This window comes from Dipodomys merriami, unplaced genomic scaffold, assembly GCF_024711535.1.
Source record: "Dipodomys merriami isolate MVZ:Mamm:240054 unplaced genomic scaffold, mDipMer1.0.p SCAF_122, whole genome shotgun sequence".
Classification (NCBI taxonomy): domain Eukaryota; kingdom Metazoa; phylum Chordata; class Mammalia; order Rodentia; family Heteromyidae; genus Dipodomys; species Dipodomys merriami.
The window spans coordinates 1,234,528-1,250,856 of NW_027202516.1; the positions used below are offsets into that span (position 1 = coordinate 1,234,528).

At 43.3% G+C, this 16,329-nt stretch overlaps 1 protein-coding gene across 14 annotated transcripts in view; it reads left to right on the forward strand.

Annotated features, from left to right (window-relative positions):
- Positions 1-16,329, forward strand: part of Dst (dystonin) — a 311,344-nt gene that overhangs the window by 155,244 nt on the left and 139,771 nt on the right. For all 14 annotated transcript variants that reach the window (XM_070017230.1, XM_070017235.1, XM_070017233.1 and 11 more), the window contains 16 exons: positions 670-789; positions 2,770-2,865; positions 2,955-3,082; positions 5,996-6,089; positions 6,379-6,533; positions 8,316-8,778; positions 8,860-8,988; positions 9,116-9,193; positions 9,272-9,433; positions 9,522-9,626; positions 10,616-10,711; positions 13,202-13,327; positions 13,873-14,025; positions 14,531-14,685; positions 14,891-15,017; positions 15,662-15,845. In XM_070017230.1, coding sequence (XP_069873331.1) covers positions 670-789; positions 2,770-2,865; positions 2,955-3,082; positions 5,996-6,089; positions 6,379-6,533; positions 8,316-8,778; positions 8,860-8,988; positions 9,116-9,193; positions 9,272-9,433; positions 9,522-9,626; positions 10,616-10,711; positions 13,202-13,327; positions 13,873-14,025; positions 14,531-14,685; positions 14,891-15,017; positions 15,662-15,845 — 2,371 coding nt within the window. The remainder of the gene's footprint in view (positions 1-669; positions 790-2,769; positions 2,866-2,954; positions 3,083-5,995; positions 6,090-6,378; positions 6,534-8,315; positions 8,779-8,859; positions 8,989-9,115; positions 9,194-9,271; positions 9,434-9,521; positions 9,627-10,615; positions 10,712-13,201; positions 13,328-13,872; positions 14,026-14,530; positions 14,686-14,890; positions 15,018-15,661; positions 15,846-16,329) is intronic.

A 16,329-nucleotide genomic window follows, 5' to 3' on the forward strand; every position in this document is an offset into this window, starting at 1 on the left:
GCACATATTACCTGCTTTGGTTACTTGGCACCTGTAGTAAAGTTTGCATTCATTTTCCTTATCTTTATCTGTGAATTCCTCTGTGGTCCCACTTAGTAACTCCTCAATGGTGGTAATGTCTCAAGTTCTAGGTTTTGCTGCAGTACTGACCATAGTCTTGAAACAGCATGCATTCATCAGGCACTTCATTGAACATAGCAGTGGACAGCCTTCCAGTTCTTTCCTTTATAAAATGTGTGCTTAATGTGTCGAATAGTCTGACCATATCCAGTTCTCTCTTGTTGGGTTTCATGCTCACTGTGTAACTCTTTGAGGTGCAGCTATGCAGTGGACTTAGATCTCCAGTACAGCAGAGGTGGTCAGCCTGGCTGTGACCCTTTCTTGATCCTGGAAAGCACCTTGGGTTGACCATGCCTTTCAAACCTTCTCATTCTTGGATGCCCCTGTGCCAAGCCCGGAAGCTGCTGAATTTGGGTCAGAATTGGCATTCTTAGGCTAGTGTTAGTTGACAGCATGTTGTAAATGTTTATGTGGAAAGGATCACAGTTGAGTAGAAACAAGAGGTAGAGCTGTTTTCTGAGTGGAAAACAGCTGGCTTTAAGACCGAAATTTACAAGAAGGCTTTTGACCAAACTGTCGCAGCTGAATCACTGGCATTTATTGTTTCAGGATGTTGAAGTCAAATGGATCGAATACCAGAACATGGTGAACTACCTCATGCAGTGGATCAGACACCACGTGACCACAATGTCTGAGAGAACATTTCCTAATAACCCTGTAGAGCTGAAGGTCAGTGCTGTGTAGAAGCTCAGTAGGATCCTTTTGATGATAAACGTTCAACTAATTCTGTAGTAATTCTGATTTTATGTTAGTTCAATAACAATTGCTATTGGGAAGACACAAATGAGTGGCTTCTATGTTTATTTACACAGTTCCTTATTACACTGAAAGCATAGAGGCAAATGCCAATAGTTAAAACAGTAGCAAAAACAGCCTAAAGAAGTTTGCAACCCTTAAGCTTTGGTGTGTTGCAAGTTTAATAAAAGTATAATTTGAGAGTGTGTGGAGTTAGATGGATGGGTTGTTTTTGGTGTGTGGAGATGCTTGGAGCCCACCAGGTGGAGGGGAAGAGGGTCTGGAGGAACTCATACATAGACTGGTAGTGGCTGGGAGATGCCTCTGCTTGAACCCTGCTGGAAACTGCCAAAGAGGCTGCTTCTGTAGGGCATGAGGTGCAGCCTGTACTGTTTTCTCAGGAACTGAAAATACGTACTTTCAGCCCAAGTAAAGTAAGTTTGGCATTTATTCTATCTAGGCCAGTGCTTGTGGCTTAATGGTTAGTGATGCACTTGGTAGTATTGAAAAGTATACGTGGGGCTCTTTGAAGCCGAGGTGCTATAGCAAAGTAGAACACATTGTATGCACATAAGCTTACCAAAGAATAAGGCTGTCCCGTTTTGTACATTTGTATGTGAGGCAGCAGAGCGTCCACTTGACAAGTGAACAACGTAGATATTGGCTAGGAAGCATGATTCTTTGGTTTGTAAGTCTTTCATGGTGGGTCCCACTGAGGTCATTCATCTGTGCAGAGCCTCTGGGGCCTGTCCTAGTCCATGTCACCGTGGGGATTTGCCCTGGGCCTCTGTGGACAGGGCACTTTTTGAAGTGTTCAAGGGTGCTCACCAAGTGTCTAATGATTCCTGGGCAGATAGAAAAAAATCTTTTGAATTTTTTTCTAAGGCACAAGGGAAATCCCATCTGCCATATAGTTAGTTCTACAGAGTGTTTAGCAAAGGTGACTGCCAGAACTTAGGACCAAAAGACCTCCTAAGGAGGATGCCATCTTTGGCTTTTGAATGCAGACATGCTTATTTCCAAATGGATCTCCACTCTCTACCCCATTGAATAATCGTGTCATGGCCTCTGAGTAGCGCAGATTTGTAAAGTCATAGAGCAAGGCTCCTTGCTAGCTAGCATCTGGGATAGGGCATAATACAGGAAGGAACACATTGTGAGGGACTGCAAATAAATCTGTTAGCCACCAGACCACTGAATGGAATCTTACAGAAATGTAATCTGCCCAAAGATTTGTAGGATCTTGTTTTAATGCAGCATGAATTAGGATGAGATAATTAGTATACACGTATTAAGTATGGAGATATTTTGTCTGTATCACTTTAACTAATACACTGAATTTTTAATAAATTTTAAAGGTTCCCAAATGAGTATCTGCAAATGAGAATCATAATTTAATTATATGGTTGAACTTTGTATAATAATGGTACCATCAGCTACTAGTATATGTCTTCATTTATGTAAAAATTTGTGTACATTGACTGGCAGGACAATGAAGTCAAATTTTAGTTCTGTCTAGTTGCTAGGCATTGTGTGTTCAGTGGTCAAACGATGAAATGAAAGAATAGTTCATTTTGTTTCTTCATAGGAATTGCATCAAATTCTTTTCCAGAAAACTAGAAATGAAGGTGTGGTGTTTAAGAGGTACTTATTTTGTAAGACAGACTTTCTAGCATGGATGGTAAAAGATACCTAGTAGAGACATCAGTTATGCCGGCTCCTGTGTGGCACAAGTTCAGTCATGGCTGCCATCCACACTTCTGCCCTCATCAAGTCTTGCCTAACCCTCCTACCAGCACACGGGCACTGATGTACCCTTGGCTGAAGGCATATACCACCATGAAAAGCATTTGCACTGGGGACATAATGAGTCAATGAAGTTTGGCCCTTAATTCATTTCCTCTTTCATTTTAGGCACTTTATAATCAGTATTTACAGTTTAAAGAAACAGAAATTCCACCAAAGGAGTCAGAAAAATCCAAAATTAAACGCTTATATAAGTTATTAGAGGTAAGCTGACATACATATCCTTTCTATTGGCAAGCATAATCTTCATTACAGTTCTTTGCTTCATGCTGATTTTGTTTTCTATACTCTAGATTTGGATAGAATTTGGGCGTGTCAAACTCCTCCAAGGCTATCATCCAAATGACATAGAAAAGGAGTGGGGCAAACTCATCATCGCCATGCTGGAGAGAGAGAAGGCACTGCGCCCCGAAGTGGAAAGGTAGGTAGATGAGGGAAAGCACTTTACCTCAAAGTAGAGAGAGAGAAGCAAGCCAAGGCCTTTGGTTCTGTGGAGCCAGGCAGATGGAGACCACGATTTCCATGTACGTGGCTGAGTGACCTTAAATAAATCACACTGTCTTTCTCATCCTCCCCTTTTTTTGCTCTAGAAACTCTGCTGGGCACTTTACAGAGGTAATCAGGGAAGTAATTAACTGAAGAACCCGGTAGGGTGGGCGTAAATGTGAAGTCTCATTGGTCATAGCTTTGAAACCAATGAAAACTACTCAGGAGAGTGCCCCTCGTTGGCCTTAAATCTCCAGGGCCTCAACCCGGAGGCTCATAGATTTGTTTCTTGTTACATTTTTTATTGTGGCCGTCCTATCTGAGATCTGTAAATACACACATCTCAGTGAAACCCACCATATACTGTTTGAAAAAGAGGAAAATGTGAAGTAGATTTGTTCAAAGTGCATCTAACAATAAACCCCTCAGATTACACATACTATGTGTTAATTAATAGAAACAGCTGGGTGCCCATGGCCTTGAACCCTAGCTGTTTGGGAGGCTGAGGTCCAGAGGACTGCGTTTTGAAGCCAGTCCAGGCAGAAAATCCTGTGAGACTTCATCAAAATAATTAACAAAAAGCTGGCCTGGAGGCAGTGATAGAGCACCAGCTAGTGACTGGAGTGACTATAAGACTGAGTTCAAACTCTAGTGGCAGAAAGAAAAAACCCAAAATGTAGTCTGTCTCGATGTACAGACTGCAGAGTCCCATCTAGAAAAGACTAGAAGGTGTCAACTCAGGTCCCCCTCCTGCCACATTTCTGCACGTGCATTGCCTCTCTTGAGCATGCCCCTGCTATCCACTGTCTGTTCTCGTGTACTGCTACGTGAGAAGGCAGGTACAGCTCTGGGCATCTTGGGTGTGTGTGGCCGGGGATTCATCCAGGGCCCGGTGCATGCTGGGTAAGTGCTCTGCCACTCCGCTCTCTCCCTGTTGGGTAAATTTGTGCCCTGGAGATCCTCACCCCCAGCTGGCTGTGGGCTGTGGGGACCATGTCTGCTCCTCTTGAGCTGTGGGGGCCGAAGGGGCTGGGCCTACCCCCGAGGCTTCTGCAGAGCCGGCACACTGGCTGCCACTTGGCCCTCCCATGCCACCACCCCCTCTCCCCTGTCCATCCTGGGATGAGAGCAGAGCCCTAGTAATCGATTGCCTCCTTGGCACTCCACCTCTTCACACTGCACCTGTGCTGCGGGCGACTCAGACGTCAGCAGTGCCGCTTGTTGGGCAGTTGGTTTGGACAGTAATGGAGTTTGGCTCAGGGCCTCATGCTGGATGTGACTAGTCAGGCACCCTCCACTGAGCCACACTTCCAGTACATCTCCTGCCCAGGGGGGAGTCTGGACCACTGTTCACCCATCTTATACATCCCACCATTTCCGGAATGTTGGGTAAGCACCCTTGCTCTCAGCTGCCCTCTCTGGAGATGAAGTCTTGTTGGCTTTTCTGCCTACACCATCCTCAAACTGTGAGCTGCTCAATCCCCACCTTCCAGGTATTTCAGAAGAATGGCACACACCACTGGGCCTAGCTTTGGGCTGGTCCTGACTGCAGTCCCCCTGTTCTCAGCCTCCTTAAGTAGTTAGTACTGTGAGAATGGGCTGCTGGCACCTGGCTTCTTTCACGCCTTTCGTTAGGGAAGTATCTCCCCTGAGAGTGGAGAAGTTTGGCTTTGTAGCATTAGCAGTAGGAAAATATTTAGGAGTTTGGTTGGATAAATGCCTCTGTTTTTCTTGATGCAACAAGTTTTTTGGCAGTGACTATGTGTATTGTGAATAATAACTGTGTGGCCTAGAGTATATGAAAAGGCAGATAGGAAAAGCTGGCATTTTATACCATGTAATAATCTAAAGAAAGAAAAACAAGAACAGGCACATCGACTTTGCAAACATCATAACCATATTCTACTTAGCACTGTGGCTCTTCAACATCTGTCTAGGTGACTGTGGCAGACACAGCATCACTGGGACACACAGGATAAACCTAGGGAAATAGATACCTTTCCGGTTGGTTGAATTTTATGAACAGATGACACTCTAGTTGGAATGGAAGAGACTTTCCCACTGTGGCTGCCTGCACAGGGATTGTCTGTATGGGTGGCGTGGACAAGGCCTTCCCACCATGGCTGCACATGAAGGGACTGTGTATGGCGGGTGGCATGGACAAGGCCATCTGGGTGTGATGATTTGGCACAGACAAGACTGTCTTTATAAATTGTCCCTGGGTTTCTTTGGAGCATGGAGTTGTTGTTTAGGTGGTTGCGATCGGATGACTATTAGTGAAACTATTTGGCGATTCTGCCCCAGTGACGCCCTGATCAGCCTGTGCTGTCTGCACTTGCAGGGCTTTAATGAAGGCTCCACCAGGCAAACCTCAGCCAGCCACTGCATGGCTGGAGGCGAGATTCTTTTGAATAGTTATCAGCACTTTGCTGTGTGTTGCATCTGCATGTTGAGGCATATTTAAGGAGCTGTTAGAGCCTTAGCATTCAGTACTGCCTTCCCGTTAGAAGTAGAGAGTTCTCTGGACTTCCTCTTCACTTTCACCATCAGAGAACACTGCTCTGGGACTGAAAATGCACAGCAGCACTTACAGCTACCGGAGCAGCGATTCTGTATTTAGTAACACAGCCAGCACCCGTACTAGTCTTGATTCTGGGGAAAACCTTCTCTCGGTTCACTGCCGTCCAACCCTCATCAGCTCCTGCATTAGCTTTGGCAGTGACTCCACACATGGACACAGGTATAGGAGACGTGCAGTGTGATTTCATTCTGCTTTTCAGTGGGCAGCAGTTTTCAGGGATGGTGAATGCTTTGACTTCAAAAGAAAGATCTCTGTGTCTTCTTGTAGGTTGGACATGCTGGTGCAGATTGCACACCGGGTCCAGAGAGACAGCATCCTCTGCGAAGACAGACTGGGCCTGGCCCGGAACGCACTCCAGTCTGTGAGTCGATCTTAGAGTTGGTGGGACTGTTGTAGAGGTGTGAGGAGGGGACGGGGTAAGATAAAACTTTTCTATGAAGTTTGGTTGCCCTTGGTGTGTTCCCTGTACTTGGAGTTAAGGTTGGCCAGTGGTTATGACTGGTATGTCTTGTCAAATGCAGAATCCTGCATTTGAATCCAAAAGGAAGACAATGTCCATGTAGGCCTCTCTTCCAGTTTTTGGGGTTGTAACCTTCAGGATGGCTTTGACAGGTGTTCACAGAATTCATCATGATTTCTTTTAAAACTAGGATTCCAAAAGACTAGAATCAGGGCTGCAGTTTCAGAATGAAGCCGAGATTGCCGGGTACATCCTTGAGTGTGAAAAGCTCTTACACCAGCATGTGATTGACACGCAGATTCTTCTTGATGGAAAATACTACCAGGCAGATCAGTTGGTACAGAGGTGAGAATTCTGCTGTGACCCTCATGGGCATAGGGAGATAAATGCAGACTCTGACAGTCTAATTCTTATTATTAAGGAGGAGCTATACTTCTGAAAGTCAGGTAATGAGAAGATGATTCTTGGATAATGTCATCCCTTCCTTCCCTTTCCCCCATTCCCTCCCCTGTCCATGTCCACAAGTTGCATGGTTCATTTTCTACATAGTATATACTGAATACCATGACTGTGTGGAATGTTTCTTAGCTCTCTGTAGGTAAAGAGTGTGTTGTGTTAATTCTGCTATATTGTGGTTAGCAGTTACTGGGCAAACCCCAGTATACCAGAATTAACATAACACAGTAACTGAGCAGCTCAACTGAAATGAGTGCTTAATGTCTTTATATTACTTACATACTTCTGACATATCCACGGGTGGTGCCAGAGCACATACTCCTTGTAGTGTGTGTGCGTAGCGTGTGCACCGCCCTGTTCAGTTCTTAAATCACAAAAGGAAAACAAGAAATAACATGAAATGTGAAAAGAAAGTTTCTACTTTTCTGCTTATCCTTTTATGAAAATATTCATAATAGTTTTCAAAATGTGTGTATAAAAAGTATAACTCTGAGAATTAGATTTCGGGGTAGAAATTTCCTTTTTTTGGGGGGGGGGTCCAGTCATGGGGCCTGTACTCTGGGCCTGGGCGCTGTCCCTCAGCTCTTCAGCTCAAGGTTAGCGCTCTACCACTTGAGCCACAGCACCACTTCTGGCTTTTTTCTTTTTGCTTATGTGGTGCTGAGGAATCGAACCCAGGGCCTCAGGTATGCAAGGCAAGCGCTCTACCACTGAGCCACCTTCCCAGCCCTAGAAACTTCCACAGTCCACAGTGTTTCTATTTTTCTTAATGCATAGAAAAGTAATATTTGCAAGCCATATTTGACTTAGTAATTTCTTTTTAGGAGTCTATAGTGATTGTAAGTATAGAAAATAAATAACAATAGAAGGAAAAGCTTTATGTTCATACCAGAAATACAGTTAAAACTTTTGGTATTGGGATATGAATTTAGGGGCCTCACTTTTGTTAGGCAGGTGCTCTACCACTTGAGTCATGCCACTCATCCCTTTTTGCTTTAGTCATTTTTCAGTGTTTTATTTTTGCTCAGGCTGGCCTGGGTTATTATCCTTCTTCTTAAGCCTCATGAGTGGCTCATATGACAGGCCTATGCATGTCCAGCTTTTTATTTTTTTAATTGAAATGAGGTTTCACTAACTTTTGGGTCCTTTTCCTGGGGCTGGCCTTCAACCACAGTCCTACAGATACCTACCTCCTGAGTAGCTAGAATTACAGGTGTGAGTCACTGTACCCGCATATGCCAGAAATATGTGGTAAGGAAAGTTTCTTGTTACCTTTAATGTCAGTAGGTGAAGGATGACCCTGGAGGGTAGTAGTTTTGTTCCGCGTAAGCGATGGCTATACAGACTAATGATATGAAAAGGACTTATAGCAGTGTTCATTATTGACAATAATTATGATGCAGAATTTTACCAATATGGTTATAATGACTTTTTAAAGCCAGGGATTTAATTGAGAAGTTTTAGTTACAGGAAAATTGAATGGAAAGTCCAGTTCTTTCTTGTCCTTGAGACTTCCTTCTTTCTCTTCTTTCCTTCTTCTAACACTTTGCATTGGTTGTGCAGCACTACCAGGGAGAGAAGCCAACACTGGCACATTACCATTGACTGGAGTCTGTGGTTTTGGTACGGGCTCACTCGTGGCTTTACACCCATTTCTCCCTCTCCTTTCAGGGTCGCTAAGCTCCGTGATGAAATTTTGGCCTTAAGGAGTGAGTGTGCCTCAGTGTATAGCAAAGGACGCATGCTGACCACAGAACAAACAAAGCTCATGATATCAGGAATCACTCAGAGTTTAAATGGGGGATTTGCACAGACCTTAAACCCTTGTCTGAACTCAGGGCTGACCCAGAGTTCAACCCCTTCCCTGACCTCTTCCAGTGTGACTTCCGGCCTTTCCTCAGGGCTGACATCCCGCCTCACTCCCTCAGTCACCCCAGTGTATGCTCCTGGTTTTCCAGTGGGATTAGTTCCAAATTTCAGTTCAGGAGTTGAGCCAGCCTCCTTGCAGACTCTGAAACTGATGCAGATCCGAAAACCGCTCATGAAGTCATCTTTGATGGATCAGAATTTAACAGAAGAGGAAGTCAACATGAAATTTGTCCAGGATCTTTTGAACTGGGTTGATGAGATGCAGGTATAGAACAAATGCTTGGTTTTCCTGAGTTTTGGATCTTTGCCACTGTGCACTTTGTAACCTTATCTTTTGTTTTTGAAGGTGCAGTTGGACCACACCGAGTGGGGCTCAGATTTGCCAAGTGTTGAGAGCCATTTAGAAAATCATAAAAATGTTCACCGAGCTATTGAAGAATTTGAATCTAGTCTTAAAGAAGCAAAAATCAGTGAGGTATATGAATTTAAAATTTTACATATATTTCATGGTAGTTTAATGTGGTTTTCCTCTTTGGAAGCCCTGTCACTCAACTGGTGTGTGTCCAGATTCCTTATTCAAAGTCTTTTTATTCCATTTCTAGATTCAAATGACAGCACCTCTTAAGTTAACTTATGCAGAGAAGTTGCACAGATTAGAGAGTCAGTATGGAAAACTCTTGGTAAGTTTTTCTTTAATATTTCTGTTTCCTTATCTCTGTGGCAAAGATCTGATTGTTACACTGCTCTTTCTTACAAAGAATACATCTAGGACTCAGGAGCACCACCTCGACACGCTTCATAATTTTGTAACTCGGGCAACTAATGAACTTATCTGGTTGAATGAAAAAGAGGAGGAGGAAGTTGCTTATGACTGGAGTGAGAGAAATACCAACATAGCTCGAAAAAAAGAATATCATGCTGTAAGTACACCTGTGTGCTTGCACACTGAAGGTGCACTGGAGGTTTAGATCTTTGTTCTGACACACTCCCTCACTCTTTCTTCATTAGGAATTAATGCGAGAACTTGATCAAAAGGAAGAAAATATTAAATCAGTCCAGGAGATAGCAGATCAGCTACTTCTAGAAAATCATCCAGCCCGTTTGACTATTGAGGTGAGTCAGGAGAGTGGTCGGGGCAGAAGGAGAAACAGGAGTAGTATAATTCCAGGGAGCAGGGATGTATGATCACGTGTTACCAGATTCCCAGTGCTGCGTGTGTTCTATTCAGAAAGCCTGCCTGGGCAAAGCCGAGCAGGAATGCATTGGTGCAGATGGAGGAACTGACAGGCTTAGTCACTAAAGCTCCTCGCACGCCCTCTCCTGGGCACGAGTGACAGAACCTTAAATAGGAAAAGTGGTGTTTTGTTTTTGTTTTTGTTTTTAAATGAAATAGATATCCTTTATACTATGTTTTTTAATGAAGTAGTTATCCTTTATGCTATATTCGTTTGCCTTTATGAAAGATGCACTTAATACTAGTGACACTTTAAGACAACTACTATTCTAATTATTGTAACTCCAGAATTACACTTATAGAAAAGAATACATTGCCTTTTCCTCTACAAAGCCAGGAGGAAAAGTGCGGCTATGAGGTTTCCTATTTCTGTGTTAGAAGGTACATGCTAGGGCTCAGCAGCATAGCAGTCCAGAGATGGCAAAGAAGAAACCTATTTGAGGGCATCACACAGCAAGTATACTGGGTAGAGAACAAGGGGTAGAGGGAAGGACTGGTTTTCTATGTAGGAAAGATACCTTGTATGCATTTCAGAAGTTCTTTGTGTAAAAATTACCATAGTTCACCTTTTCATTTGTATTTTAAGGAGTTAAAAATTTGAGAGAAATTTTAAAACTTAGATATAAACTTTAAGGCTGGTTGTATAAGCAGGAACTTTTAGGCAAGAAGGACAATTTGCTACCCTGATTTTGAAGTCTCTTCCTGTTGAAATACCTAATCACCTATTCATAGTAGAGTATCTCAACAGCATCTGTGTTGGAGGTGCTGGAGCTTGAACCCTGAGCCGCCTGTTTGCAGGACCAGCACTCATTCTGCCCCTGAGCCACCTATTCTGCATTGGTTTCAGTGGCTGTGCTTTATCTTTAAGGCCTACAGAGCAGCCATGCAGACACAGTGGGGCTGGATCTTACAACTTTGCCAGTGTGTGGAGCAGCACATCAGAGAGAACGCTGCATACTTTGAGGTATGTGAATAGAAATGTGGCTTCGCCAGGCTGCAGGGACGCGGGCGGGCTGACTTGCAGAGACTTTTTATTTATTTATTTAATTATTTTATTTTATTTTTTTTATTGTGAAAATACCGTATAGAGGGGTTACAATTACATGGGTAAGGTAATGAGTACATTTCTTTTTTTTTTTTTGGGTCCGGTCATGGGGCCGGAACTCTGGGCCTGAGCGCTATCCCTCAGCTCCTCAGCTCAAGGCTAGCACTCTACCATTTGAGCCATAGTGCCACTTCTGGCTTTTGAGCCACAGTGCCACTTCCGGCTTTTTTTTCCGGCTTACGTGGTGCTGAGGAATCGAACCCAGGGCCTCATGCATGCAAGGCAAGCCATGTACCACTGAGCCACCTCCCCAGCCCTAATGAGAACATTTCTTATCAAGCATTGTTGGATCCTCCTTTGTTTCCCCTTAGCATCCCTTCCCATCCGCCCCCTTTCTTCTCCTGTCCCCCTCTCCGCCCCCCCCCCCACCCCGTGCCAAAGTTGTAAAGTTCGTTTTTCGACATAACATCTTGTACATCTCATTGTTGCAGTGGGTCCACCTGTATCCCTATTTAAACGATTTGTTTTTTTCCTTCCCCTACACAAATTATACCAACATCAAATACAGTGAAAATAGGGCTTATACCCTGGGGGAGGGACATACAAAGCAACAAAGAAATATCTTATAAATATGTTAGAAACAATAGCAAGAACAAAAAAACATTTGAGTCCTTATCTTGGGGTTCATTTCACTTAACATCAACTTATCTGATCATTTCTGCTTGTCTCAGACGTATACTAGTTATTGCAAATAAGGGAAACCATGAGACCTATGTTTCTTTGGGCCTGGCTTACTTCACTTAATATAATTTTTCCAAGTCTTTCCATTTCCTAATGAATGGGGCAATGTCATTCTTTCTGATGGAGGCATAGAATTCCCTTGTGTATATATACCACATTTTCTTGATCATTCATCTACTGAGGGGCATTTACTGAGGGGTTGGTTCCATGTCTTAGCTAAGGTAAATAATGTGCAGAGACTTTTTAAAGTTAATGAATACGAACATGTCTGTTGTGCACACTGGGGCAGGGGGAGATGAACTGAAATATTTAAAGTTAGTTTGTAGGATTCAAAGTTAGTTTGCGGTATTATGGAAGAGAGATTGCAACATGCAGTTAAGAAAGAAATCCTTTTTAAGATTATGTCTTTGTTGCTTTGTATGTCCCTCCCCCACAGTATAACCCCTGCTTTCACTATATTTGATGTCGGTATAATTTGTGGAGGAGATGGGGAAAAACAAGTCGTTTAAGGATACAGGTAGACCCATTGCAACAATGAGAAGTACAAGTTGTCATGTGGAAAACGAGCTTTACAACTTTGGTGTGGGGGGAGGGAGGCTGGGAAGGGATGTGAAGGGTAAACAAAGGAGGAGGCTGCAATGCTTGATAAGAAATGTACTCATTATCTTGCCCATGTAATTGTAACCCCTCTGTACAGTATGTTCACAAAAAAATTTAAAAAAAAAAGAAAAAAAAAGAAAGAAATCCTTTAAAAAAGAAAACAACAAAAAACCTTAAACTAGACTTCAGTGGCTCACACCTGTAATCCTAGCTAGGCTATGCTGAGATCTGAGGATCTCTGTTTGATGCCAGATTGGTCAAAACAGTCTGTGAGACTCTTATCTCCAATTAACCACCAAAAAGCCTCAAGTAGAACTGTTGTTTAAATGGTAGAGCTACCAGCCTATGAGAAAAAGCTTAGGGATAGCACCCAAGCCCTGAGTTCAAGCTCAAGGATTGGTACAAAACAATAAGAAGAAACCCTTAAAACTTAACAAAACTTCACACATACAAACACACACACAAACAAATGTCTTTTATTAATGAAAGTTGCATATTTTAAGTAAAAAGTGAACCAGACGAGCTTTTCATATTATTCTGCAATTGTTTTTAACTATTCTAACTCTAGGCCTGGGAGCTGTCTCTGTCTCTGAGCTCCTTTTGCTTGAGGCTAGCACTCTTACTACCTGAGTCACAGCCTTTTTGAGTCACCTGCCTTTTACTGTGTTTTATTGGAGATAAGAGTCTCATGGACTTTCCTGCCTGGGCTGGCTTCGAACTGCGATTCTTAGCTCTCAGGCTCCTGAGTAACCAGGATTACAAGTGTGAGCCACTGGCCCCTAAAAGCATTTTTAGAATTCCATTTATGTAAAAAATTGTTTTAACCCTATAGGAAATGAAAATTTCAGCCAAAATAATACAGATCCAAAACTAAATATACCTATACACCTTTTGCCCTTCGTATTTTATGTATAACCACTCGAGTTCAGGGCTATTTGGATCAAGGAACAAAGTGGTTATCAAGTTGTGTTTTGCCTCTTCTGTCTTATGAAGAGCACACAAATTGAACACCTCTCAGCTTTACTGGCATTCAGCACACTGTAACCTCCATGTGTTTTCTTTCCTCAGTTTTTCAATGATGCCAAAGAAGCTGCTGATTACTTGAGGAATCTGAGAGATACTGTCCAGCGGAAGTACAGCTGTGACCGATCAAGCAGCGTCCACAGGCTGGAAGACCTCGTTCAGGAGTCCATGGTAGGGCTCAAACCCTGTGCACACCACCACCAGCAGCATTACATTCATCTCTTACCATGTTTTCATGGTCCTCAGTACATTCAGTTTTACTATTTAAATTTTTATATGTTTGCCTAGATGTTTTAAAATGTTTTAGCAGTTCTCTCTCGCTCTCTTTTGTGTTTTCCCCCTCTCATTTTCCATGTGGCTGCACATGTCTTGTGTATATATTTATTCATTCCAGAAATACTTGTCTATATCCAGGCACTATTTTAGGATCTGGCAGTAAACAGTCAAGAATGTTCCTATATGGTGCTCACATGTTGGGGGGGGGGAGTAAGAGTATAACATGTTAAATAAACAGATTACATGTGCTTTGTTAGATAGTGATAATGGTAAAGAGGAAAACACAACCAGACAGAAGGAGGAGCTGCGAGTGTTGGGTGGCATTGCAGGTTTGCTTATGTGGCCAGGCATCATTTTAGGGCTGAAGTTCCATTTGTGCAACTTCCTGAAGGAATGAAGCATACAAATCTGTGTTTTAATCTGTGGTATTTACTCCCTAGGAAGAGAAAGAACAACTCCTGCAGTATAAGAGTACAGTAGCCAGCCTGGTGGGCCGAGCAAAAACAGTAATTCAGCTGAGACCAAGGACTCCCGAGTATCCACTCAAAACCTCTGTCCCCATCCAGGCTCTCTGCGACTACAGACAGATTGAGGTACATGTTCGCAGCGTTCTGGAGCCCACAAGGCCATCTTTATCCATGTGGTGTTAAGCTGAAATCATACTGCTTGATAAGGTTTTCCATCTTATAACACGGAAGGAAAAATCCTAAGATTGAGTGTTGAGAAAGAGTCATTACTAAGGTTTTCTATCTCCCCACTACTCTAGTACTAGGACTTGAACTCAGGGCCTGGATGTTATTCCTTAGTTTCTTCTCTCAGGGCTGGCACTCAGCCTCTTGAGCCATAGCTCTACTTTCTGGCTTTTGGGTGGTTAGGTGGAGATAAGACTCTCACTGACTTTCCTGCCCAAACTGTCTTCAAACCATGATTCTCAGATCTCCGCCTCCTGAGTAGCTAGGATTACAGGTGTGAGGCACCAGAGCCTGTTTGTAGTTTTTCTATCCTATAAAATCAAAGGAAACATCCCAAGATTGAGTGTGGAGAAATATTTTTTGCTAGTGACTTCATTTAGTTCTTCTTCCCTTCCCGGAAAACCAGATAACTATTTACAAAGATGACGAGTGTGTGCTGGCAAACAACTCTCACCGTGCCAAGTGGAGGGTCATCAGCCCAACAGGGAACGAGGCAATGGTCCCTTCCGTGTGCTTCACTGTGCCTCCACCCAACAAAGATGCAGTCGACTTTGCAAACAGGTTTGTATGCGCTAGCTGAAACCATACAGCTAGTCGGGGTGGGGACTTTCTGAGGTGGAAGATATGGTCAACACATTGTCAAGGGACAGAAGTCCCTAGCAGCAGGAAGCATTGCAGATTTCACAAACCAAACGGAAATCTGCATGGAGCACATTGTGGAAAGGAAGAAGAAGAATTTGTCTGTTTTCTTGATTCTGTGTTTCAGAATTGAGCAGCAGTATCAGAATGTCCTGGCTCTTTGGCATGAGTCTCACATAAACATGAAGAGTGTGGTATCCTGGCATTACCTTCTCAGTGAAATTGACAGGATACGAGCAAGCAGCGTGGCTTCAGTGAGTATAGTGGACAGATATGTCAACCTGGTAATGTCGGCACTTGGCACGAGTCCCAAATGGGACAGGGCCTGGCAGACCAAGGCTTACCACAAACCCGAAGTGGTACCAGTTGTGCACCCACCATAGAGGGCGTGTCCTGTGCACCAGGGACCAGAGGTCAGACTGGGTGGTGCTTCTGAGAGCTCTGGAGCTTGGACATCTGACATGGGTATAGTTTGATTTCATCTATTGAATTTTATGGACTTGTTTTTCCTTATCTCTCAAAGTTATTATTATTTTTTTGGATGTTGGTCCTAGGGCTTGAACTCAGGACCTGGATGATGTCCCTGAACGTTTTTTTGCTGAAGGCTAGCACTCCACCACATGAGCCACAGCTCCACTTCTAACCTTTTTTCGGTAGTTTATTGTAGGTAAACAATCTCACAGGCTTTCCTACTTGGGTTGGCTTCAAAACATGATCCTCAGATCTCACCCTCCTGTGTAGCTAAGATTACAGACATGAGCATCAAATAATGGAAAAGAATATTAACTGAAAAGAATATTAACTGGACTATACCATGAGAAAAGATGAGATTTGTACCATTTACACTTTAGCGCTCAGGGTGGAAGCCTCTAACTGCATGACTTTCGTTTTTCTCTAGATCAAGACCATGCTGCCCGGTGAGCATCAGCAAGTCCTCAGTAATCTGCAGTCTCGGTTTGAAGATTTCCTGGAAGATAGCCAAGAATCTCGGGTGTTTTCAGGCTCTGATATAACACAGCTAGAAAAGGAGGTTAACGTGTGCAAGCAGTACTATCAAGAACTCCTTAAGTCTGCAGAAAGAGGTAGCATAAGGGGATTTCATGTGTTCTGCATAGGTGTACTATTCTGGCCCCCTCCTGCTCTCAACAGGAATCAGTCTTATTCTGTCGTGGTGCTCAGCCTGTGATAAACAAAACTGCCAAAACACTAAAGAAAGGGGTGGGAGCTCTAGAGGTGTAGCTCTGTAGAGCGCTTGCCTAGCATGCCCGATGCCTAGAGGAATCCTCTCCTCTGTTTTAATAAAGTAGTCTGACACTTGATGCAGTCTTGTTGCATCTACTTTTCAGTACTTGCTGTTGGGCCAGGTGACGCTCACATGTGATCCTCCAGGCTCACAGTGGATTTAATTATTTTCCACATATAGATGACTATCTTCTTGTGGAACTTGAACTTGAACGCAGTATGTAGCCTTGGCTAGCCTTGAACTCGTAGTGTACCTGTCTCAGTTCCTGAGTGCTAAGATTATACATAGGTGCCTCTACCCCAGTCTCATTAAATACAAATTTT